A 26,311-nucleotide genomic window follows, 5' to 3' on the forward strand; every position below is an offset into this window, starting at 1 on the left:
TGTGTGTGTGTGTGTGTGTGTGTGTGTGTGTGTGTGTGTGTGTGTGTAATTATATAAGACTCTCGGACCTGTATGGATCCGGTTGGTGGGATTTTATGAGTAAATTCGTGTTTGTAGATGACTCTTAGCTAGAACCAAAGCGTGCGTGACCAACGTCGTCCCTACTTATACAAGCACACACACACGCAAATAAAGGTTGACGTTTTACAATATATTTATACGACTATAAGTGTGCGTATGTTGATCCCCTGATGCGTGTCCCTGGCAATATACGGAAATCTTACATGACACATTAATGGTTTTACGTGAATCCGGCAAAACCAATCTTATTATAGAAATATCGCGTTTATATGTATCTCGTATATATTGTGTTTGTCTTCGAAAAAGTATTTGTTAGTTGCGACAAAAATATTTGTGCAGCTGTGTATAGGCTAGACGGTATATTACACTTGTTAAATGTAGAGAAATAATATAACTGTAGTTATTGTTCATACCTCTGGTTTGCAGTGAACTAACTGTAAGCAATTTGTTAAATTTTCATGTTAATCTTAAAGTTACATTAAGTAATATTTCTAAACTGCTTACTCGATTATCGATTGATACAAATCATATCGCAGTAAATTCTCACGGTCTTCAAACCTTCTATAAATATACAAATCGTACACAGCATATATATAATGTATTTATGTACTCGTAGTTCGAGTTTTTCATAAATAATTGATTTTGTCGAGAATTACATAATATTATAGGTACTATACATATCTATTTTAAATCTAGCCGGGTTTTACATAAATTATAATTATAAAACGGTCAGTTTTGTTGGAGTTTTTACCATCGTCCAATTACATTTTTGCCGATAACCGGAACAGATATATGGTTTCAATTATAAATAATATAATAATCAAAATAAATAGTATAAATAAATACTTGAAATTATACAATACGTGGGCGCATATTTTGGTTGTACTGGAAAGACGTGTAAAACAGATATGTGACATTGTGCGTAGATCGTGTAGCTGAAGATGTGTTAACGGGGCGAGTTTCATAAAGACTTGATAATTCGATAGTGCCCTGGAATCGCGGTTGAAAATGTAATACTCGTGGTGCATCCTGTTAGGTACATATACCTCACATATTATGATAAAATATATTTAACACATACTTGCTAACATCGCACATTCCGTCATAAATTCCTTTGTTCGGTTGTTTCAAATTTTTCTTCCGATAAAAATCCGTTATTGATACAAATATGCTTTGAAAATAAACGACCCTTGGTTGATAAAAAAATAAATAAAATACATTATATTATTATTATTGATTAATTGGCCACGAAAATTTTTGATATGAGCACGAAGTGAATATATATATCTAAATCTATATTCATATATATACGTATATATAATTTTCGGAGTTGGTATAAACATTTTTTTTGGAAAACTATATTATTTTAGATTTTTTTTTTTTCATAATTTTTTATAAGTTACCATACTATATATATTACCATACCCATGCAGTCTATGAAGGTCATTAATGATTGATATATATATATATATATAAACATTTTACTAAATTTTATGTTTGAAACAGTCAAATTATTATATATATGATAAATTATTTTGTACATGAATTATGAATTGATGAAAATCTATTTTATGTAATTTCTTATTTGTACAATTTGTGCTGGTTTTTGAGCGGGTATGCATAAAAGTCTATAGTATTTAGTATGAACGTATGATTTATGAAATAAATAATATTTGTCAATATAATGTGATGGAGTTGTCTTTTCGATGCGGTTGTCGATCCTTTGGTTGTATAGTTTAATTTTTTTTTTTTTTTTTTTAACAAACGGATGATTCCGAAATGAAATGAACGTTAGGTATATTGGGTTTTGTGTTTGAATGTTTTATATGGTCCATGTATTTTATGGTCTCATATATTTCATCTGAATTACTTTCTAGGTTTTTACTTTCGACACTTTTGTACATTCCATAATTTTTGTTTTCAAGGTCTCTAACACGCGAGGTCCTATTTTTATGAGATAATGGACCATTGGTTTACGTTGTACTCGTAAAATATTTTAGAGGTAAAAAATAGAATAAAAAAAACAATAATAACAACTAAGGTATTTGTAAAAAATTTGATAATATGTAAACAACCAGTTTTTGATATATTGATAAATTATTTTGTTACTTTTTATCTAAAATAAATTACCGTTCGACGTTTATGTCGGATTTTCAATAAGTATAACCCCACACTTGATTTTCAAACGATTTTTGAGTGTATGTATTATAATATAATTTTTCAGGCTAAACCTCAAACGTGATTAATAATAATGTCTACTTGTAACTAACTACAGTACGCGTGTTTTGTAAGCTTCTGACAGAAATAAACGAAAAGAAAACTGCAATGGGATATAATGCAATAATATCACCGCTTGTCGATTTTAATGATCAATTAAAAGGTCTTGCAACAATGCAACAAAATCAAACCCCGTGAGAAATTTCATCTCTATCTTATAAGTTTTGAAACAGTCTATCGAATGACAACTTTATAGTTATGCAATTGCCAAAATAGACGTTGATTATACAACATTTATTGACGGTAAAAATACTAGCTGATAAAAAGTGGATAATTTTTTTTTTTTTAATTATTAAGAAAACCATGCGCTATATCTCGATTATCGTATTTCACCTTTGGCGTAATGAATTTGTCTATATACTTAAAAATGTCCATCTAGTAATCCGATATACGGTTCATCATATTATTTTAATGTATGCGGTCTTTACGCCATGTGTCATGTTGGAGGAAAAGAACATCTTTTTTTTTGTACAGCTAACAAATAACCTATTTTTTTTTTATTTTTTTTCTTTGGCGTATCAAAAGTATCGAACGTGTTTAACGAGCAACCAAAAATAAAAATACATTTTAACACGTTTACACGATGGTAGAACACGTTTTTGATATTATCCATTCAGCGGTGGATTATTGAACGACGTTTTTTTTTCATATACTGATCCCATCGTACTCCATAAATTTCTCATAGTATTCGTTGAAATATTAACATGTGCCGAAATGTCCACTTGGAAAAATGATATAAAACTATTTGATAAAATGATATCCTTGAGATTCTTGCATCGACAAGAATATCTCTTGAAAAATAATAATAGATATACCGCATACCGTAGACAAATATAATGTTGCGTACTTGTGTATAGGTATAATATGTAACGTATACATAAATTATACAATGCAGTCTGGCGGCCTTGATGAATTTTGTGTCTAATAGAATACGACGCCTATCGCAATGATAACTATTTGGTACCATAAAATTGTACGCGTAACGCGATTTAGACGTGTTAAGAAATGTTCATGTATATTTCGCCCTGGGCTGTAATGTGTAGAAAATGTGCATTTATATTTATGAAAACAATCGATATTTTATCATTTTACAGATGTTAAAATCAACTAGGTGTAAAAAATTCGTACAAGATATTTGTTTTTAATTTTTTGTATAATTAAATTGTGATATAATTAAAATTGTATTTTTAATATACTATTTATACAACAAAAAGACATTTTTAGTTAAACAAAATTCTTGTTGTTTTCGTTTTACTAACTCAAAATTTTTAAAATTCTTATTTGTTGCTCAAAACATTAACTTATATTACTAATATATGGTAATATGTATATTATTTATTGATGATATTCATATGTCATTAAAAATATTTTTTATTGTCATATTAAATGTTATAAAATATAATATTGATTAAAATAGTGTATATTAATATTATTTGAAATTAAATCAAATTAAATTAAAATCAAATCAATTCAATCAATCAAAAATAATAATAAAATAATATTCTTACACTGATTATGTTCAGATGTGTTTTTAAAAAATAATTTGTATTAGTGTTATGTAAATGCACTTTGTGTATTACAGATGCATGTCTGAACATGAAATGATAATACTTGTAATATAATAACAAGTATTATTGGTTTTAAAATCATGGTGTTCTATTTTAACGTTAGTTATTAATCAAACCATTCGACCGATATATTATTTTAACGTCGGAAAATAGTTTCATAGTCATCGAACTAAATGCAGTATTGGGAGTTAGGCAAAACAACTCGAACATACATGGTTTTCATTATTAATAAATTGTAGTTGAGAGTAAATATTATTACAATGGTGTTGCATATATTCATAATAGATACATTCAAAACACATCTTGCGGTATATTTTGTGCTGCATAGACGTTTCCTCGGCAAACTCGTTATTCTCAATTTTATAATTTATGCACGCGCGTTCACAAGTATACAGTAATCTAACAGTAGTTATCGCGTCGGATCGGAGCATTGTTTGTTCGCGTCACAGCTGAGATCTCGCCAATTTAATTATTTCCGCCGATTGCTTTTACACGTAATACATAGGTACCTATGTGATTACGTACGGACGTACACTCGCGTCTGGCACACACGTGTATTGTTTCGACACTCGTTTGCCGTATTTATCCGTCTTACTCACCCGGCCGGGTCTACAAATCACGGCGTTCTATAACGACCCGTTAACAGTTGGAGAGCAGATAGTAATAATAATGAGCGCGTTCCATGGTACGTGCAACAACAATAATACGCGGTATAAACCGTAAGCCCGGAAACGTCGCGTCCGTTCGGTAAGGTATAAGGGGTCGTGGGAGGACGTGTCGACGAAGAAAACGATGTACAAACGGGCGAACGGAATACCGTGTGCGTTGTACGGTCCGAATGATATCCGCAGGCATCGCAGTGAAAAAATCCTTCCGTCGAGTACATGAACCGTGGTGAAAATGGAACCAAGGGGGGGGGGGGGATCGACGTATTCGAAGGATTTAAATGTCGAGTAATAACAACTCGCGCAGGTTATGCGCAACCGTACGGTTCGTATCATCGCGTGCACATATATTCACACGCGCGCGTACACCTCGACGTCGTATTATCTCATATAATGTATCCTCTTCGAACTGCGCGATGTATAATAATCAGGTACACGTGCAGTATGTATATATTATTCAACGCGTTGCAGTCTTGCGATGGTAATGATATTATGCGTGCACTCGTGCGTCTATTTCTCTCTCTTTTCTCTTCGATTTTTCCGAACCGTTCGAAACCCCATACGTGTATACAGACTGTGTGATGTATCGCAAGATGTATGTATGTAAATATGTTATACACACGCGCGCGTGCACGTTCAATCAGCCATATGTATTATTGTGCGTATCCTCCTCGGGCCGACCGTTGTACCACTAGCCTCTCACCGCCACCACTTCCACGGGAGTAGCAGCAGCAGCAACAACAGCAGCAACGGTGGCGGAGGCGGCGACGGCGGTGGCACTAGTTGCTGCGCATGACCTTGTCAAGGCCCGAAGTGCATTGACCACATTTACAACTGACGACGATAATGATGATGGACGATGGATGGGCACCATGATAACTCACATCATTCCACGCGCCGTGTGGTATAGAAAGTGCTGTACGCGTACGCAGCCCGTGCTCGTGTACGGGGAGACTTCAACGGACGAATGACTTAAAAACACAGAATCGTTTATGAGTGAAATGCACGCGTCCCGGCCATTACGTGCAACAGTAATAATATTACATTATCGCGCGATACCTTTTGTAAATCCGATGGTATTATGTTATCGTAGGTACGCGGCCTGGTCCTGAGGTACACGTGCGCGTGGCGGGCGAGATGCGGTTCCGTCGATCGAAATACGCACGCGACGAATATGCATCATCGCATGTACGTACACTCGTACACGCATGTACTTACGCACGCATTCGTAAATCTTCGCAATACCTAGAGTTACTCAGATTATCAGTGGGGGGAGAGGGACAAAAAGAATAATTCGATTGTACAAACCGGCTATCGGCTCTCCTCAACTGCAAGACCGCACGTTAAACGCATGATCGATTCTATTTGGTTCAATAGAACGTGCGGGCAGCGTTTTCCACGATATCCTGAGGAAAAGATCCGTCACGGAATCCATTCGTTTTTTGTCGCCGCAATATATATATATATATATATATATATGTGTGTATCACGTTTTAGCCGGTATTGTCTGTCTCGTCCGACCGCCGCTAGGTTATATTTTACTATCGTACGTTATTTGTACCGCGTATTGTGCGTCAGAAAAATATTTTATTTGTGTTCACCGCGTAAGTTTTCGTTCATTGGGTCCTCCCTGAGGACAATAATTACGCACCGAGGTATTGACAAAAGACGTTCGTGTTTTATTTATGTGTTGACGAATTCAATACCAATATTTGTGTACTACGTTGTGTTATGGCGTATGTTTTAAAATACGGCACTTCGGTCGTAATCTTAGACTTATACAAAACATGCAAAACGTGCTTGAACATGCACCACCTTACACAATAGAATCGCTACGTTAATGGGTGGTGTATTAAGAATTAATCAAATTGATACGAGTCGTTAAAATAATTAACCATCGTTACCCAATCATGTTATAAAACGTCTATTATTATACTTGTACGTTAATATGTACGTGTACGAAAGCATCAAAAGTAGTGTTGTTGGTAAGATATTCGTGTAGTCTTGACATTTATCAACTTCTTCTAAATCGGTGAAAAATCATTGTTGTTACCCAATGCGAAATAATCATCGTTCGCGGGTCATGATGATTGAAATTTAAAATAATTACACGTTAAGCCGAAATCGCAATCAGCATAGGAGGTCTTCGAGTACAACGTGCGTATATTATAATTTAAGTCGTGGTGTCTGTCAGCAGTGCCCTCATGTATAATATAATATAATATAATACGTACATCGGTATCATTGAACTTTGTCCGTGACTAGTGGCACCGATCCCTATGTGTAGGTATTGCGGATTCGATACCCAATTTAGGTGGGTGGTGGTCCCGTGGTGGACAGTGGTATACTGGTACACAAGGATGTTATGGTGGTTTGGATTTTGGATTTAAGACCGTTTCAAAATCACATTTCTTACTGAATACACTCGGCATTTATTCAGTTACTTTCAAGATTTTATTTTTACGCATGAAACACATATCGGCGGCGCCACTGTGCGCGATCGCGTACGCACGTTACAATCCGTGGACGATCGTATCGGAATCGCGGGGTCGGTTTACGAACAACTAACGTACTCGAATTTGTCTACAGGTAAAGGGCGGACGACCGAAGTCGGTAAGCGATTAGCCCCGCGCACGGCTTAACGGGCTATGGCCGCTTTCCGGCAAACGTAGGTAGAAGACGTATATATTTCGTACGTTTTGTCGGCATGAGTCACCTGTTGGTCACGTACGGCGCACGTGGGCAACGTATACCGGCGTGTACCTACAACTGCTAAAGTCGCACGCACACGCCGCATGTACTTGTAGCACGCACGCGAATGCACGTATGAACTATACGGCAATATTTCCAGTGGTTTGTTTTACAATCCATCTGGTCGTCCAATAAATCGTTTTGTGTTTCGCGTTTTCCATAATGATAGTAAACGACCGGCCAACTGAACCTATGTCCATTAAATCGAACAGCTATACGCGAGCGAAAATGCGAATGACCGACTTTCAGTATGGCGCGTGCGTGTGGATTGAAAAGAAAACACAAAAATAATACGCGTATATATGTATGTATGCATTGAGAATGCGCAGTCGAAAGGGAGAAGGTCGGAGATTGATCGGTCGTTATATTATTATTACACAAACGTTCGTGCGAATGTGTAGGCATTGTATCGTAGTGTTATTGTTGCAGTTCATCGAAACGAACGCTATAGGGTGTTAAAGTAATAATAAATAAATAAAATAAAAAAAAAAAATCGAAATAATCATTTGCGTAGCCGATAATCATCATAAGGTATATTATTAAACCACAGAAAAGTCAATATACATATATACCTTAAGTATAAATATGAATAATCCGTATAGTTTTCCACCTCATATTATATGCATTCCACGTGAAAAATTCAACACGGTTATGTTTTCAATTCGTTTCTCCCTTTTTCATTTTTTTGTTTCGATTTCGGTCCAAGTTCTTCTCAGAGTAAAGTTTACTGTATATGTATACACATATACTCTTTCTGTATTTCATTCCTCTTTTTAGATTTCCTGAAAACGAAAAACTCCAACATGTGAAGTACCAACCAAACATTCCCGATGTTTATGTCATGCTTCATGTTGTATGTTATTTTAATCGTTTATGTACTGTACTGTATAAAGCAAGATATTAGTATTGTTTTATCAGTTTATGTTAATAAATATCGATAAGTATTGATATTTTATATTCGTTAATACGGTCGATTATTATTATTAATATATCGACATTCTATCATACTTTTCGATGTTTTGACTATCGGCATTCTGACCTGTCGATATTTTAACTGTCGACGTTTCATACCACACTCAATATAAATAATATGATACAATGGTTTAGCAGTTACTTTTTCAAAATTTGTACTAGTGGAGTATAGATTGAAGTTTGAATAATCTACTTAGTAAGCTTATAAATAGTAGGGAGTGTGACAATTATATTTTAAGTAAATATAATTAAAATTAAATAAAGTATAAGTACTACTTATTCTTATAATTTTATAATCTTGTTATCATATTTCCTCATTTTGGATATTTCAACAATTGTTGATTGTGATGATGGTGTTTCGGACGTGCACTGATAATATAAATCGTAAACTACTATTTTTCCCTAAGTAAAATAAAACAACAAAATAGTCTATAAGTTTATATACAGGATGAAAAGAAAAGTATGGATATATATGTGATTTTCCTGATCTGTATATTAACTAAGAAAATATGTTTTTTTAATTTTTTTTTAACAATAATATTGGTGAAAAATAATTAAAAAAAAAAATAATTTTATTTTAAGATGATACAATTAACACTGAATTGTTTGGAGAATTATCATTAAATTTGATACACGAATTTTTATATTTTCACCGTTTTGGAACCACCATACTATCTCTATAATTTTTAGTGGTGCACTAAATATGAAAAAAATAGTGACACAACTTTTTAATATAGAATTTGGCAAGAAATATTATCTTAGTAGGTATTAAAACATGGATTTGAAGTAAAACATTTTTTTTCTCATCTTTAGTATATTAGTATTAAGTGTACCACCAAACACAATAATTAAAAGTATGTCATATATCAAATTTTATGAAAATTCAGCAAACAATTTATTGGTGACTTTAATTTTTGATTTGATGAAAACTATTATTTATTTTTAGAAATCATTTAACACCAACAGTATTGTTAAAAGACAAAAAACAGTTTCTAATTTTTTTTATTTTTTAATTTTTTAATTTTTAATTTTCTTACAGATATTATGAAAATCACATAGATTACCATGTTTTTTTTTCCCACACTTTATATAGGTACTAGGCAATATATATATATACTAGATGAGTGATTTTGTTTAATGGAGAAACGGTCCGTAAATTACAATAATATGGTAATATACTCTCGTTATGCCGAATCTGAAGGAGACATTCTGAGATATCGAGTTTTATTAAAAATTTTTAAAAATAATAATGTATGAATAATAAATAATATAAATGCTTAAAATACACAATTTTAATTCTATATGTATTCACGATTGGAGGTCTAATCTTGCAGGAAATTATAGTTTAAAATTTCGAGAAACGCACGTACATGTGCATGAATTCTCGCTTAAAAATTGCATACATACCAACGTGCGGGATAGTCGAATTGCACTTGGATTGAAAAAAGGTAATGGTCGAACTGCACTCGTTCAAAAAAAGAGTTAAAACGGAAAACTCTTTAAAAATATTACAAATCTTTCTGTTGAAGAACTCTACGGCGCACTTATTTAATAGCATATATTAGTTCATGCCATTTAGATAACGCAAATAATATTATACAATAACTATAATATATACTCTGAAGCGTATTACCAGGGTAGATTTTTTGAATACCTACAATAAGTCATTACTACAAAAATGATCGTAATGACAAAAAAAAGTTATAATAATGACAATAATTAAATTTGACGATTAAAAAAAAAATTATACTTAATAATAATAATATGTGTAATATAATATAATATAATGTATAATTAACATTTAATAATATGATGTATAAAACAATAATTTTTAACCACGCTAATAATTACTAAATGGTAATAAATGTAACTAAATAAAATAAGTCTAACCTCTTCAAATGCATGATAATTTTATTGAAATACTTTTTTGAACCCAAGTGCAATTTGACTAAAATAAGTGCAATTCGACCATACCCCCAACGTGCAATTTATCTGCAACGTGTCTTATACATATGCATTCCATATATTAAATTCGTTTTAGGAAACGCAACTGTGTGCATTATTGAATTCTCTACGCGCGCACAATACCGCTACTGCACATTATGTATTTCTGAGCTATTAAAAATAAATAAAGAAAACATACACATTTTCAGTGCCGAATCCAGGTAGAGGCAAAAGTGAGTATACTTACTCCGACTGCTGTTGGTATGAGAACGCTCTTAAGTTTATGTAAATTAAAAAAGTCACGAAAATATATATATAAATATATTATAACACAGTTAAAAAATAATAATAATAATAGGTATTACACAGTTATTTGCTATTTAACACGTCGAACGTCGATGTCAACAAGTAGTTGACATACAATAATCATAGGCACAACTTGAGCTTATATTTTTTGGGGAGGGGAACTGTAAGTACCAAGATAACATAGACCCACCGAAGCTATGCTTCCATACCCCCATATTATCGAAAATATATTAACAGGACTACAACGAAGATTTAATGGATCATAGATCAATGGAAAACGTTGCTCAAGATTTATATGAATAAATATAAAAATTATCTCGACAAATTTGAAGATATTTCAGATTTATATAGCTTTTAAGAGCATATTTACAACTTATATAATAATTTAAAAAAAAAACCAAACGTTTTGGAAATGTTAAATTTTATTTAAATATAAAAATAAACTTTAGGTGCACAGTATGTATTATACATTATATAGATATATATCAGTTGATCACCAAATATATCTTACATTTACATCTGCTTCACACGAATGAAGTTTTAACAAACTAAAATTCATAAAAATGTACCTACGATGTGCTACAGAGCAAACTTAATCACATGTCTATTATATACAGATGACATCCATATAATCATATCAATGATTTCGCTGTATAAAAGACTAGAAAATTAATTTTTAAACTTAAAATTTTTAAGAAACACAATTGTATTTAAAAATATAAATTTTATCTATATTTAAACATTTTGTTTTGTGTTGGCGCCCGGCATAACCCGTATTTCCACCTACGTAAGGGCGTTGCTTTTTTTATTCGCCCGGGACGTCAAACTTCCTAGATCAGGCATTAGGTATGGTATAAGCGAGTGGTTGCGAAACGGACACCAATGTTACTCGTATGATGTGTTACGCGATGGTGACGGCAGTAGTACACAATCGCGTAATTTATTTTTCGGCTGTGGCATCTGTGACTAGACGACGGGTGATGGGGTCATGGTACATCGGTATCAGTGAGGACGACGCGACAGTAGTGTATCATCGCAGCGACGTGAATGAACATTCGACGTCTATCAAAACGAAATTACCTAACCCCTCTCCGTGCATGTTACCGAACAACTCGCGGTGAGTCTAATTGCACGTATATCGCGGTTACCGGTTCCGTGACTAAAGGTTGACGAAATCACAGCAAAATAATATGCTAAGGGCGCGTTTAAGTTGAATTAAAATTGGTTTTTTTTCATCTCTAAAATAAGCGCCAAATTAAAATTCACCGAGGACGCCACAAAGGGTAGTTACGGCACTGCTAGTATAATGTACAGCCGTTAGATGTCACGATCAAGTGGTAAAACGATGTATTTGCAATGAAACGCCACATGGTTTCAATACGCAGTATTCGTAATACGCGTTTCGCAGGTTAGGTTAGGTTAAAACATACGTGATTATCATTCTACGAATATTATCTAGTAATCGGAAACAATATCGATAACTTGATACGATATCGAAATTGTGACAAATTTTTTACATCGATATTTTTCTAAATTGTATGACATATCGTGGTATTGAAATCAATATTTTATTTGTAGGTCTTAGATAATATATAGATATGATTAATTGTATATACTGAATATACAAAATGTTATTGTGATGTAGATGTAGATGTGATGTAGATCCACTTACATAAATGGGGGAAAAAATTCAAGTTTATACCCAGAAGTTTGAGATTTCTTCTTCTCCTTCAACTTTCTCCCAACTATTTGGGATTTTTGAAATTGCTTTTTGCACGTTTACAAGTATTGGTGTATATTTTTCTATTTATATGTCTTTAGATTAGATAGAAAGTTTTTATGTTCTTTTAGACGTATTATTATAAAAAAACACGTATATTTTATCTATAGATCACTTGTCCCCACCTCATGGGTACATGTTCGAAACGAAATCCGTGCCCATAACTAACTAACCTGTACATATGTGTACACTGCAGCTGATAAATATTTTAAAAATTTGGAAATATTTTTGAAACTTTAATCACGCAATATTGTTTTGTTCTTGAATATTTTATTAACACATACCTACGTAATTGTATATCTGTGCAATGTTAGTTTTTTTTTTAAATTGTTGTCTGTGCTGATTTCAGAGATGATCCAAACGTCGGTGGTGGCGTGGGTGGTAGCGGAGGTGCGTTCACCCGCTGGCTCCGTGAGTTTAGACGCGAGACTTACAAGGTAAACACGACCAACGGTGGCGTTGGTGGTAACTGCGGTAACGGCGGTACTTACCACACGACGGCCGAGGACGGCAGGCGCAGACATTCGTTCAACGCTCATGACAAAAACGCTCATCAGGCCGCTCCAAGACTTGGCGGCTCGCATAACGCACCCGCGTCCAGGACGCCTTGCCGGCGGGCAAACAGCACTGTGGCACCAAAGTCCAGGTACGTCTCGATAATCATATAGCGATATTGTATGTATGCGTATATTAGAAATAGTGTAGATGTTTACCAAGTGTTATAGTTACAATATTACCATGTGACATTATCTTTGCCGTTGTTGACCGCTAACACGTACGGTGATTTCGACCCGGCATAATATGCTTTAGTACTATACAGTTCATAAAGAAAGTTGGATTCGTAAGTCCGAAGTCGCGTTTAGTTGATTTCGAAACTTATTTATGGTCTTTGTGTTCACTGTCTTGCACCAGTAGGGAGAAACTCTAGAAAGAATATTAACCTTCCTACTCTTCAATACTTCCCCTAATTCTCTACTTCTGCCCGTCAATGTTCCAACATTCTATGTGCCTATTTTTACTTTATACCTATTTCTCATACCTAGACGGAGATTTAACCCGGGGCACAATGGTGATATCCCTTCACAGTTAACATTACCCTTGTTGAGTAGACCTGAATACATTACTGGTGAACCAGCTACCATACTGGCTGTCCAGCTGGTATCACACACTTCATCATCTAGACCTCCACCATTAACTATGATACTTTTTCTCACTTGTCGTTCCCGTGCATATCTGAGATGGAACAAACTGCCTAAGTCTTGTTTCGGACTCCTCATACTCTTTGACAAAGTGTTTACATCGGCTGTCATCCTGACGCAACCTCATTTAGTCACCTCTTACGATTGGCTGAGGAAGATTATTCTGATCTCCTACCACAGGGGAAGATAAATTAATACCTAGTAATATAAATATATATGGGTTGACATCCAACAATTGTGTTTTCCAATATTAACGTTTGAACGAATATTTTATCGTAAACTTAGAAAACGTCTGGTACGTTATACAACATAATATTGTATTACGTATGCTGGTGAGTAATTATAAATATGATTTTAAATTTGCAGAAAATTCTATTAATTAATTTATATTTTTCCAAATTTCTCATGGGACCCTTAGAAGTACTGGTCTAAACTGTACGCAAGACGTAATGAGCGAAAAACGGTAACGTACGCCCTCTTAAGGAAGTGTGATGACCTACAAAAAAAGAAAGAATAAAAAAAAAAATGGTAGTTATAAAATAATGAAATAATGAAAATAAAAATTGCACGTTCGTGCGCGAGATATATGATCGTGACCGGATTATCCGATGCGCGTAACCCTACACACACGTGCACTCATCGATAAATATATATATGTTGATAATATGACGCGTATAACTACCACGTATTGTACCTAGGTATATGCGAAAACAATAAACTAGGTTGGAAGCGTTACCCATGGCCTTGAGCTAATGTGAAATGTATAAGGGCTGTTGCAGAAGTATTGAGTGATCGACGTGGACGATTATAATTAGTATATACCTAAATATATATAAAGTTGACCAGAATAATCGATTTTCCGCGTGTCACGTGAGTACACTGGCGTGCGATTTATGAAAGGCGCGGTCTACAATGTATTATAATTTATAATAGCTATTTGCGGAGGAAAAAATAAATAAGTAAACATATATTTTATGTGTACATAAACGCGTATACAAATAATTTCAGTCGTTGTTACTGCTACGTTCTCCGCCGCAGTGGAGACGTTTTCTGCGTTACCATTCGAACCGAACGTCATTATGTGTTATTATCTTGGTAGGCTGCGCTTCAGGTCCGTTTTTATGTGAAATGTACTTATATTCCAGCGCGACAGAGTCCGCAATTTACCGTAGTAAAGGGTCGCTGCACATAATTTGATGAATTAAACAATTAAACCGATTGATTCACTTTGCCCTTAACCGCATTCGCGGTACATTATATTATATTATTTGGCACCCGCACGTACCATAACGATTATCACCTCAATACGTCCTAGTTGTCATCATTGGCCGTTACGATTTTAGGCATTATCAACTGCCGTACACCTACGTGCACATATATAAACCTATTTGCCAACACGTATAACATAAATATTCTCCTATTCCTCCTTCTTTTCCACCTCCTACTGATCACACAACCGCGTTCAATTATATATACTGTCATTATATTTATTTTCGAACAGCTTCGATATCAACAGATAAATATGTACAGGCGATCGTTATAATAATAAATTGTTTTTCGACGAGCGCACACGTTTACCGCTCGAAAGTGGCCTTGATTGTCTCGCCGTGTATTTACTTTTATTATATTCAAACACTTTTCTTTTTGAATTTTAAATTGAAATTTTTAAACGAAGTAGCTGGTTCATGACATATTATATAAATGTAATACGATAATATGTATGTTCGTTGTTGACACTCGTACATAGCGTACTTAAGATTTCTATACAATATTCGAATGTCTACAAGCTTTATAATCGTGTATCTTAGAGTACGACACGCGATTTATCGACCGAAACAAAACGTTACCGTAGCAGAGGTCTTAAACATTAAAATCCCGACGACCGAAGGTCGGGGTCATTTACCATGTATCCGGTTTTATAGGGCTTGCGAGGAAAATCATATGCGTTCATGCGGTTAGTTGTCATGATGGCTGAACGAATAAATGTATATAAATGTCACAAACAGATCTCTCAGAAACACACCCTCGGAACCATTTATAAAAATAAAAATAAATTAAAAAGTTAAAAATTAATCCCGCTTGACAGTTTTCGAACAAACTAAAACTGTTTATTGGGCGTGTTGTTCGTATTATAATTGTTGTACAGGTTTGAATGGAAATATTTTTAAGAAACATTAAGGAAATTATAATAATTAAACATGACAATAAACCAAATGGTTTTTAATGATGGAACGTAATCGTTAATTTTACAGCTCCTTATATATGTGCTATGTATATGCAGCTACGACGAAAAACGATTAATTATCCAGAAAATTTACACATAAGCTAGAAATTGATTTTTTCTTGAATCCCTGTATAACATGTTATAATATAAATACTTTTATCATCATATACAGGTATAAGCCGTAAGTTAATTTGTTATTCGAAAATATTATATATCCAAACTTAATCTTAGTATATCTTATGTTACTTGGGTGTGAAAATTAGTATTAAATCCAATGAAACGTATGAAACATAAATCCATAATTACAGTGTAGGGTTGATATATAATACTATATCTTACCAAAAAAGTTAATGGTCGAAACGAATTCGGTTCAAGAAAAATGTTCGAAAAAAATAATCTAATTTTTAATGAATCATAATTTTTTTTATAAGACATAAGATTGCATAGAAAATATAGTATGTACTATTTTATAGAATATAATTAAATAATAATAACTTAATTTTCGTACGTTTTTGTTGTAATCACAATTTTATCGAAAATACTAATTCTTTTTTCATATTTTGATTATTATTATAATCATTACAGATTTTAATATCATTAGATTTGTTATAAACGTAAAAATTATTGTAAATACTGACTTTAGTGCAGTTTGACGATTTTTGTCTGGGTAAGAAGTGCAATCAAACTATTCAGATTACATAGTATATATTATTATTATAAAGGTAGAAAAATACTATCGATAAAAGGGTGGTGAGAAAGAGATTTTTCATCATTATAGTATGAACTTTAATTAAGAATCATGTGTTTTATGATTAAAATTCGAACGCACATATTGTCCGGGTGTTTTAGAATCGACTAAATATACTTACCTATTGTTTCCCCGACCACGTCGAATGCGATAGCAGTCGATCATATAACGCGGATGTTGATCGTGTTATACATTTATAATATTACGTTCAAGTCTGTTTATAGGAGACACAAAAGAACAATAATAATAAAATGTTCCGACGCGGCTAATTTTACTTGATTTTCGCTTAAACCGTGAATGGCGCATATTATTGTAATAATTCGTCAGGCGATATCTAATGCTGTGGGTGTAGTTGGTCGTCCGTTTGGTTCGGTCCAAACCACATTTGCCTTCTTATATTCTTAAGTATACCACCTTCTATATATCGTCCCTCTCAAGTATTTCCAAAATCGCTGAATAATATTTATTACTAAATTGTATACAAGCGTGGCATAAGTGGTAATGGGCAAAACTTATTTGCGTACGAGTGCAGCTGTGTTTTGGCGAAAACGTGTGTCGTTTAATTATTATTTATACATACGTTTGACATAAAACATCCATTTTCCACATGACTTAACTTGAATACGATTTTGACACATATTTTATACATATATTAATATAAATATATTTCCGTCAGCGTGTTGTAGTATTATTATATATACATTATATATTTTGATGTGTCCTTCGTCGCACGAAATAAAGTTGTAAAACAGCAAAATATTGGTATTTTGTTGTAAAAAAGTAGAAGTGTAAAACCTAATTGTTTTTTCAGTGCTATTATTATCACTGATACAGGTAAACCTATGGTTTGTTGTGTTGTTATATTACATTATTCTAAGAAACCGGATGTTATGTTTGAAAATTAAAAAAATTAAATAAAACAACAACCAACTTTTCATTTAATGAAAACGTGAATGGACGAGTCGATTATATACTACGATTTAATGTATATATTGTAATATACGTTTTAAGTATTATGCAGGTTTTACTTAATTTTTTTTAACTTGTATACCATTGTATGGTCTTAGATAACTTCTAAGTTGTTCCATGACCAGACGTAATCGATTTACGTACATCAACAATCAATTCACGCGTGACACACGCGCAGTAGCCAAAGCAAACGATATACGTTGTACATATTATTTATAAGTGTAGTACACGTATATGCATTCTATAGGTCTGTGCGAGTTTTATGAGCTTTATTCGTTCATATATATATATATATATATTTATATTTATATTATAATGTTGTATTATACGACGATGTCGTGTACTACTCATTTAAAAAGTGGTTTTTGTATGCATGCGCAAGCACGGCGACGAGAGCAATGCGTGCGTCTGAACTAGATTTAGAAACTTTTTTATTTTATTTTTAATCGATTTGACGAGAATCAAACTATTCATGGGAAATGTAGAATAAAGCGCGGGCGAACGAAATTGTGACAGTCGACAGATAAGATTCGTGATAATGGGGATGGAAGAGAAAGCTTCGCTAGTCATTATTTGTATGTACTTATAGGAGGTATATGAAACCGATTCTACAGATAATAAACGTGGTTGTGTGATGTGAGAGACCACTCGTCAGTCGAGAATAAATAAAGATGTTCGCAGGAAGTTTTCTGAGCAACAAGGAGATCGAATCACGGACTATTATTAAAGGAAATGACAGAAGAAATTACTATAGCAAATAATACATCAGGTGATTTTACAAAGTGGAACATAAGGGAAAATAATTTACATTACAACAAATAAAAATAAAAATAAAAACAAAAAAATACGTATTCATCAATTGTTGTGGCTCATGAACAGGTATAGTTATGGCTGCGGGTACGTCGTGTTATGTTCGGTCCTGTGGAAAGAAAAATATAAATATCAATGCATTGCAGTGTTAAATAATCCACAAAAAATGCCATGTATAATATAAAGCAACTATCTGCAATGACGCGTTGCATTAAGCTTAATCGCTGAGTCAATTAATATAATAATATATATATATTATTATATTAATAAGTGTTGTTTTTGTAATGCGTTAATGATTAACCATAAACGTGCGATAAAACGGTTATTTTGATCATATAAACCAAAAGAAAACATATATTATGTTTAATGATGTAAAGGAATAAATAATAAATAATACGCTCATTATCGTGTTTAACGAGGATATTTAGTTAAACGTGAACCGCCGTGGCAATTACGCGGACAACATTATATTACGTGGTATATTTTTAAAAACTCTATTTTATACGAGTTTATACCTATATATATATATATATAATATGTATGTCTGTAAAAGCGTTAACAAAGAAAAGTACATCCAAGTATATGTGAGCCCCTTGACAAAGGAAGTACGTAGATAGGTGTATTATAATAATTTTCTGACTGGATAATAATAAGGGCACAACCAAATAAAGATTGGTATCTCCTATACGTCACTGATCGAAGATATAATAGTGTAAATATATTAATGCTGCAACGGGTCTTGTTCCACCGTGTTATTGCATGCGCGTGATGAGACCGCAAAAGGCGATGAAAAAATAAAATAAAAGTTATTATCGTTTGAAAGGAAAGTCATAACCGATCGCGGTTTAAGATTTGTGATAACGCGAGTTTGCAGAGCAACAGACGACCGAGTGGTTATGAACGCGGAATTGTTACAAGATAGGTATAGAATATAATTGTATACGGTATATGTAATAGTATTATTTCCGGAAAATAAACGCCATGTTGCCTCTTAGAGACAAATGTGTAGGTACATGATCGGAATTTAATGACACTTATTATTATTTTTGTTGTTCGAAAGAGCAATTAAGAGAGAAGTATACACTAGAACGTTTACCGGGAATTAATCCAGTTTGACCTTCCATCGGAAAATATAAAGAAAAAGAGGGCATAATTAAAGATATTATGATGGGCTTAAGCGATACTAAATGGAACTCCTGAATGGATACAACTGTATAAGAAATGGAGTTTAATGACAAATCGTTTAACCTAATGACGGAAAATAGAAAACATAAAATTAAATTAAAGAAAGAACACTATAAAATGTTAACGAAATGATTATCTTCGGATATACATCTCGAATTTCGGTCAAATCATAACAACATTTTTTGTTAAAGTTATATAGATTGTTATCGGTCTATATTTTCGTGTGATACAACATATAGACTGAATCGGTTTTCATACGTTGGAATTCGGGACTGGGTAAATTGGGTCCACGACAATTTGTGTACCTTAACACGTTGACTGCCGTGAGGGGTCTATTGACCCATCATTTACCTTTACATATTGTTTAACGGAAATTTGTCTTGTATTGTCTAACAAACTTTTCCAATTTCACTTTAAAAAAATGAATTTTTAAAAAAATACCTTTAAAAAAATTTTAATCTCAAAACCATTTAACAGAATCGCCCAGGAGGCCATGACAAAATATGTTTCCGTATGAAAGTGTATATTTTGACGGTTTTCATAATCCTACGTGGCCTAAAAATGATTTTAATCTTTAGGGTCCAAAGACCCCACAAAGCCCAATGGTAAAAGTATACTGTAGGGTTTATAGATCCCACAAAGCAATAATAGCAAATTACAAATTTTTAGTATGGCAGTCAACGTGTTAAAAAAGCGAAAAGATCCCAATTTAACATCTGTGTGAAATTCAAATAACATTCCTTGATCGGCCAAATCTACTACACTAATTGATTTGAATTTTAGAGACAATATACTTATTACTGTGTATCTAGTGTTGAATATTCTAAGGAATTATAATTCAAAAATCGCATTTTTAAGGGTTGAAATAGTTTTGGACTCTGAGCTGAATATATACATTTTTTCACTTTTTGGTTACCTATTTTATTTTAACAACATAAATAAATGCAGTGCTCACGAATAGATCATTTTATTTTTGTTGAAAAGTGAACAACTCTAATGACTAGAAGTGCAACAAGTTATAAGTTCTGAGACATAAATTATTTTTTTAAATTGTCCTTAGTGATCTAGTAATAACGCCTAAGTTCTAAGACATTGTTGATTTCTATACTTTACTATGAAGCATTGTAGTACGATAGTACGAATTCGGAAATAACGTACAGAAATTATAAATGGTTGACACGAGAACCACATAAATAATTGTACATAATGTATTTCTATATGTTTATATAAACATGTACAGTATATATACTCATGTCTGCAGCAATTATCAACCGTAAGAGAACCGGAGGTTTGTAGTTTGAATTTGAGTGTGTAGGTTGAGTGCCTACGGATAGGGTATACGTATCGCGTGTTGGTATATAAATGTCCGTGTGTTTTAAACGCATCGGTATGTATTCCAAACATTCGATTAGGGTTTTTTTGTTAGATTATTTAGTTTGCAACCATTTGTTTACGGAACGCAATGACAACAATGTGTACATGATGTGTACCGAAATACTTTATTACGGTCAAAAGCCGCGGAGCCTCGTTGCGGGAGCTGATTTGCACGAAGAAAATGTATTTTTTCGAGGGCGGTGGAGCGCGTCAACAGTAAAACAATATCCGTTTTAAATGCACTCGTCTGTTGATCGTAGGACGGAATACGCGGAGATGTATCCCTGCGCAAGCGTGTTGGTTTTACGACACGGTTTTCTGTTCCAATTGCGCAATAATAAAGCTAATGTATTTTTATTTTCTCCGTCCTTGGTCTTGAACGACGAGACGCGCACGCGGAACACCAGTGCAGTCCGATTCGGATGGTTTTTCGCGTCCGAAAACTTCACCGCCGTTTCGTAATGTACTGCAATTGTCGTGCGGGGACGGACCGGCAGCGCGCGGTGACAGCGTTTATTGCACGTAAATTATAGCAGTTAGGTCGCGCGACCGACGTGTCATCACGTCCGGTAACGAACCGTAATCGACGCACGTCGTTTGACCGCCACGAGGTTGTCGTAACCCGACGTATGCGAGCACATTTGAAAAACAACGTATGAAAATCGCTCACATATGGGTTTATCCGTATCATTGGAATATGAAAATAAAAAATATAAAAAATAAAAAAAACAAAACAAAACTCGTTGGAAATCGGTCAACGCGCGCGAGTATTGTTATTATATTACCTTACACACAGTCGTCGCGCGGTGCACTCGCTCTTTACCGTCATAAATCGCATCGGAATTCGTTTTGTTTTGTTTTTTTTCTATTATTGTTATTATTATATTATATTATTATTATTATTATTTGTTTCATTTTGTTTTTGTTTGCTGTATTGCAAAAACCTGTCGCGGTCGTTGTGTCTTATTTTATCATTATACATACAATACGCGTGCGCGTAAACCGGGAGCTCTCCGCTGAGACATTGTTCGGAAAAAAAAAACAAACGTTGCTGATTACAAATGGCAAGCCTCAAAAGACGCGTTTACTTATAAAATACACACACACATACACAAATCGTAGTTTTGTGGTTAGGTTGACGCGCAGGTGAGCAGAGGTGCGACGACGAATTAAGGGAACATCCGAGGCTTAAGAAATATATAGTTGTATCATATTAAAAGTAAAATACAAATTTATTTTTTTTTTTGAAATTTTGTAGTTTAAGAATTTACGTTGACGATTACAAAAATACCAATTTTTATTACGAGTACGTTATATCTATTTTTACAGTGAAAAAACTGTTGAAAATCAATTATTTTTTTTATTATAACTGTAATATTATCTATTACTGGATGACGTGATCATGCAACAATTATATGATTTTTTCAAAAGTTAATGAATCTGCTAAATATAAGTATTACATTTTTAAGAGTAATTATTTGTATACAAAACATTTGTGAATATGAATGCACCTATTATTGAAGTTATGGCCAAATCATCTTAAGAAATTTAATAAAATAAAAAAATGATTTAAGGAAATTGATTCATCATACTTATACTTATATATTACAAACAGTAATAAGCTTATACAATACAAAGCTCCAAAGACTAATATTTCACTGTTGATTTGTCGATTTTAATATTAAACGTCCGTGTGAACATGTACTTGAAATGTAATATTTTTAATTAAGAACTTTCAGTCCTATTTAATATTATCAAGTTATCATTATATATTTATAACATTTTTAAATAATAATGTGCTTTGAATTGTATCATAGGTACACACGCAAATATGAAATTAATAGTTCTTACGCATTATTTCGTTAAAAAATAAAATTATTTGTATCGAACATTTTTCCAAACGTATTGTGTAATAATCTTTTAAGTGTTTAATGGACTCAATTTATAAAAGAAAAACATCATGAGTCGGATGATAACGTCTAGAAAAAATAGGCCGAATAATCCCTGTGTCTATCATATAGGCGGATTAAGGAGAATTTAATCGTGGTGAAATAGATAATAAATAAAAAGTAGTATTGACGTATTGACATTTAAGGGCCGCCTATACGAGTTGTTTGGGAGCTAAATACGATATACCACGAGAGTGTAACGCACAACGGGTTAAAATATAGCTATTATTTGATATGCGATGGCAGGCGGAACCGTCTATCCGCTTTCGCCCACCGCCGCCAACTATTGCGCAGCGTTCAACGGCAGGGCAGCAGCGGGGAAATCGATCATTGTGTTTGTCTTCGAACCTGTGTCAACAACGACAACAGTTATAATATATTATTATTATTATTACAACGACAGCGATAAGGACGCCACGCGATGGCGCCAACATAATATCAAATACATTTACAATATTATAGGTATAGTTGCGTCCGGTGAAAAATCACTTTCTAGAGCCATTCTCCTCCGTTGGCCTTCCCGCGCAGCCGTGATCATTCATTGTTTATTTTTCTCCTTGTCGCGAAAAACCGCCACGGTAACTTTATATTATACTAAATTTTCAGACGTCGTAGAAACATCGATACGTTTCTCCCGGGCGCGCGTGAAATTCTTCAATTTGAAAAAACTAAAATCGTTTTATGTCAAAACGGAGACACCTGCTGCATAACTTATACATAGTTAACGCTTTAGCAATACGTTACTTCGAAGAGGGATGCCATTTATAAGTTGGGCAGTATAATATGTACCTATAATGCATTTTCAAGTACTCGTGAAGCAACAATAAATATAATTGTAGAAAAAGAAATTGAATTAGTTCGCACACTTACATATTTTTCATTTAATATCTTATCTTATTTTATTTTACTTTTTTCTTTTATGCTGCAGTACTTTCGAACACTTGGAAATTCGTCTTACAGATAATTTTGCATTCAGAATAATAGTGTAATACGTCACCAGCACAGATTTGTCTTTCATACAGTATATTGTATATATTATAATCATTAAAGTTTATTTCCATAGTACTCGTATAATATACGTTTGCAAATGACACGTACATTTAAGAGTGATGTGTAGTTATTTGTTGAAATATCTATATGGGCTATGGATAGACAATAATATTACAATTAACTCCATAAATGTAACGTAATTGTTTATAAACAATATTCGTTTACGTTAAAGTTTTGGTAAAATCGAAATATTTTAATTTCTGTAAATATTGATGTGTGGACATATTTATACAAGTTTTAAATTTCAACTCTGTGCCTCTATACATACACATTATGCCTATACATAGGGTTTTCTAATTCCAAAACTAAATATCAACACGGCTTGTGTTTTAGGTTGTATAAATATTTTTGTTGCATCACCTCATCGAGTCCTTTCTAGGGCTGTCACAGAAAAACTGTCGCGCTTAGCACGATAATAATAATAACATGTTTTTTGCCTTGCTACGTTCGAATGATATTAAATGGTGCGCACTTTACCATATCCGACCGATCGTGACCAAATAATGTTGGTTTTTTTTCTTTCTTTGTTCATCACCGTCCTAAACAAGATAATAAACATTCCATTCAAAAGCAACAAACGCGCGAACGAGATGCAACCATAAACATTTTAAATTTATAGTGAATTTTAAACGGCGCAACGAGACGTATTTAAATGAATAACCGCATACTCGTCGTTAAGTTGTATGATGTTTTATATAAACACGGTACATAACATGAACACAAATTTTTTATTTTTTAATAAATTTTACATTTTTCTAAAATGTGGTATCATTTCACCGTGGTATCTATTTTTAATAAGTGGCTTAGCGGATGGTTTACAATATTATATTATCATCACGGGAAATTATTATTCGAATAGGTCGCGCGCGCATTGCAGTACTAGAACGATTTGGCTGCGAAAACCGGATACATATTTTATGAGTATTTTTATTTTAATGTTTTTTTTTTCGTGATCGCCAGTAACATTATGCAATGGCGCTCGTCTTGATCTAAAAATAAGCGGTTCGTATAAATTGCATGATATGTAATTATTAGCATATGTATTTTTTACAAACATTTATTACATGTTACGTATGACAGCATATATATATATATATATATATATATATAATTATTACACGCGCCGGTATTGATTATACACAGCAATTATATACTTCCCATTTGAACGAAAACGCGTTGTCAAAAATACACGTCAAACCATCTACTCCTCCAAGCGTCCGCCGAATTCCTTCACAGCGGAACACAGTAAAAGGATAGGTCAGCTCGTATCGCGGTTATAGTAATACATCGAAATCCTTGGCACAACTAAACCAATATTTTTGGGTGATCACAAATCATTAATCGCTCACAAACCTCTGAAGTGCTTCGTTCCTTCCCCTCCCCTCCCTCATTCAAATTATAATATTACTATAACATTTGAGGGAAGAGAACACATATTAAATTTTGAATTGCTCTAGGCCGTTGGGTATACTTTTAGTTGCACCAATGAACCGGGATCTTTGTATATATTATAAATCAAGTTGGCGTATAATATTATTACGGAATGGGTAAACTTTATGTGAATCCATTCGTATACTAGTGGTAGAGCTAGTAAATGGTCGTAGACTGCTACCGAGCCTATAGGCATGTTGTAATATTATAATAATATATTTTCATTTTCAATCGCTTTTTCCCATTTGAAACGTTTTTCATCATTACGTAACGGTATTTCGGGTATTTCGGATACAACGAGTGAAAGAAAATTAAAGTTCTACATTTTCATTGTTATTATTTCGTTTAAACGGCGTACGTGTTATCTATATAAAATATTCTTTGATATTACGTTGGTATACAAAGCGGATGTGAACTGAAACACTACTATTACAGTATACTAATAATATTACCACTATTACATTTTACATACATATGTATGTAAAAATATACCATACATAGACAATGCGAGAGCGCACATACGTATATTTTAATATTAACATAGAACTCGTACCTGTTGTTATTAGTCGTTATAGGTATATATAATAAAACTGATTTGTATATGAATATATGTATATGTATAATATGTATATGTATATGAACTGATGTCGATGTCCATCTGGACGCAATTACGTCGTCTTTGCCCTTACCCCTTATCACGACAGCAGTATCACAAGTGCGTTATAAAAATAAAAAATAAAAATAAAAATAAAAAAATACTATCGTTTACTTAACTCAACACTTTCACCAAACACAGATGAATATTACAATTATTTTAATCCACCGCTGCACAGAGTTGATCTCATCGGCACACTAGCGTATACATATAGGCAACATATGTAATACACATGAGCACGGTCCAGATATATACAACCGAACAATAAAAATTAATTTATGTAGTCTACAAAGCTGTTTTTAAATTATTTTATTAGTCAAAAAAAATAAATTCGATTACTACAAAATTGTATTAAAATCGAGTAGTTGATACG

The 26,311-nt window shown here is 33.3% G+C and overlaps 1 protein-coding gene across 2 annotated transcripts in view; it reads left to right on the forward strand.

The window, feature by feature from the left end:
- The window catches only part of LOC112680005, a 163,466-nt gene that overhangs the window by 36,327 nt on the left and 100,828 nt on the right, over positions 1 to 26,311 (forward strand). For both annotated transcript variants that reach the window (XM_025549978.1, XM_025549979.1), the window contains one exon: positions 12,694 to 12,990. In XM_025549978.1, coding sequence (XP_025405763.1) covers positions 12,694 to 12,990 — 297 coding nt within the window. The remainder of the gene's footprint in view (positions 1 to 12,693; positions 12,991 to 26,311) is intronic.

This window comes from Sipha flava, unplaced genomic scaffold, assembly GCF_003268045.1.
Source record: "Sipha flava isolate LNK unplaced genomic scaffold, YSA_version1 171_pilon_pilon, whole genome shotgun sequence".
Taxonomy (NCBI): Eukaryota; Metazoa; Arthropoda; class Insecta; order Hemiptera; family Aphididae; genus Sipha; species Sipha flava.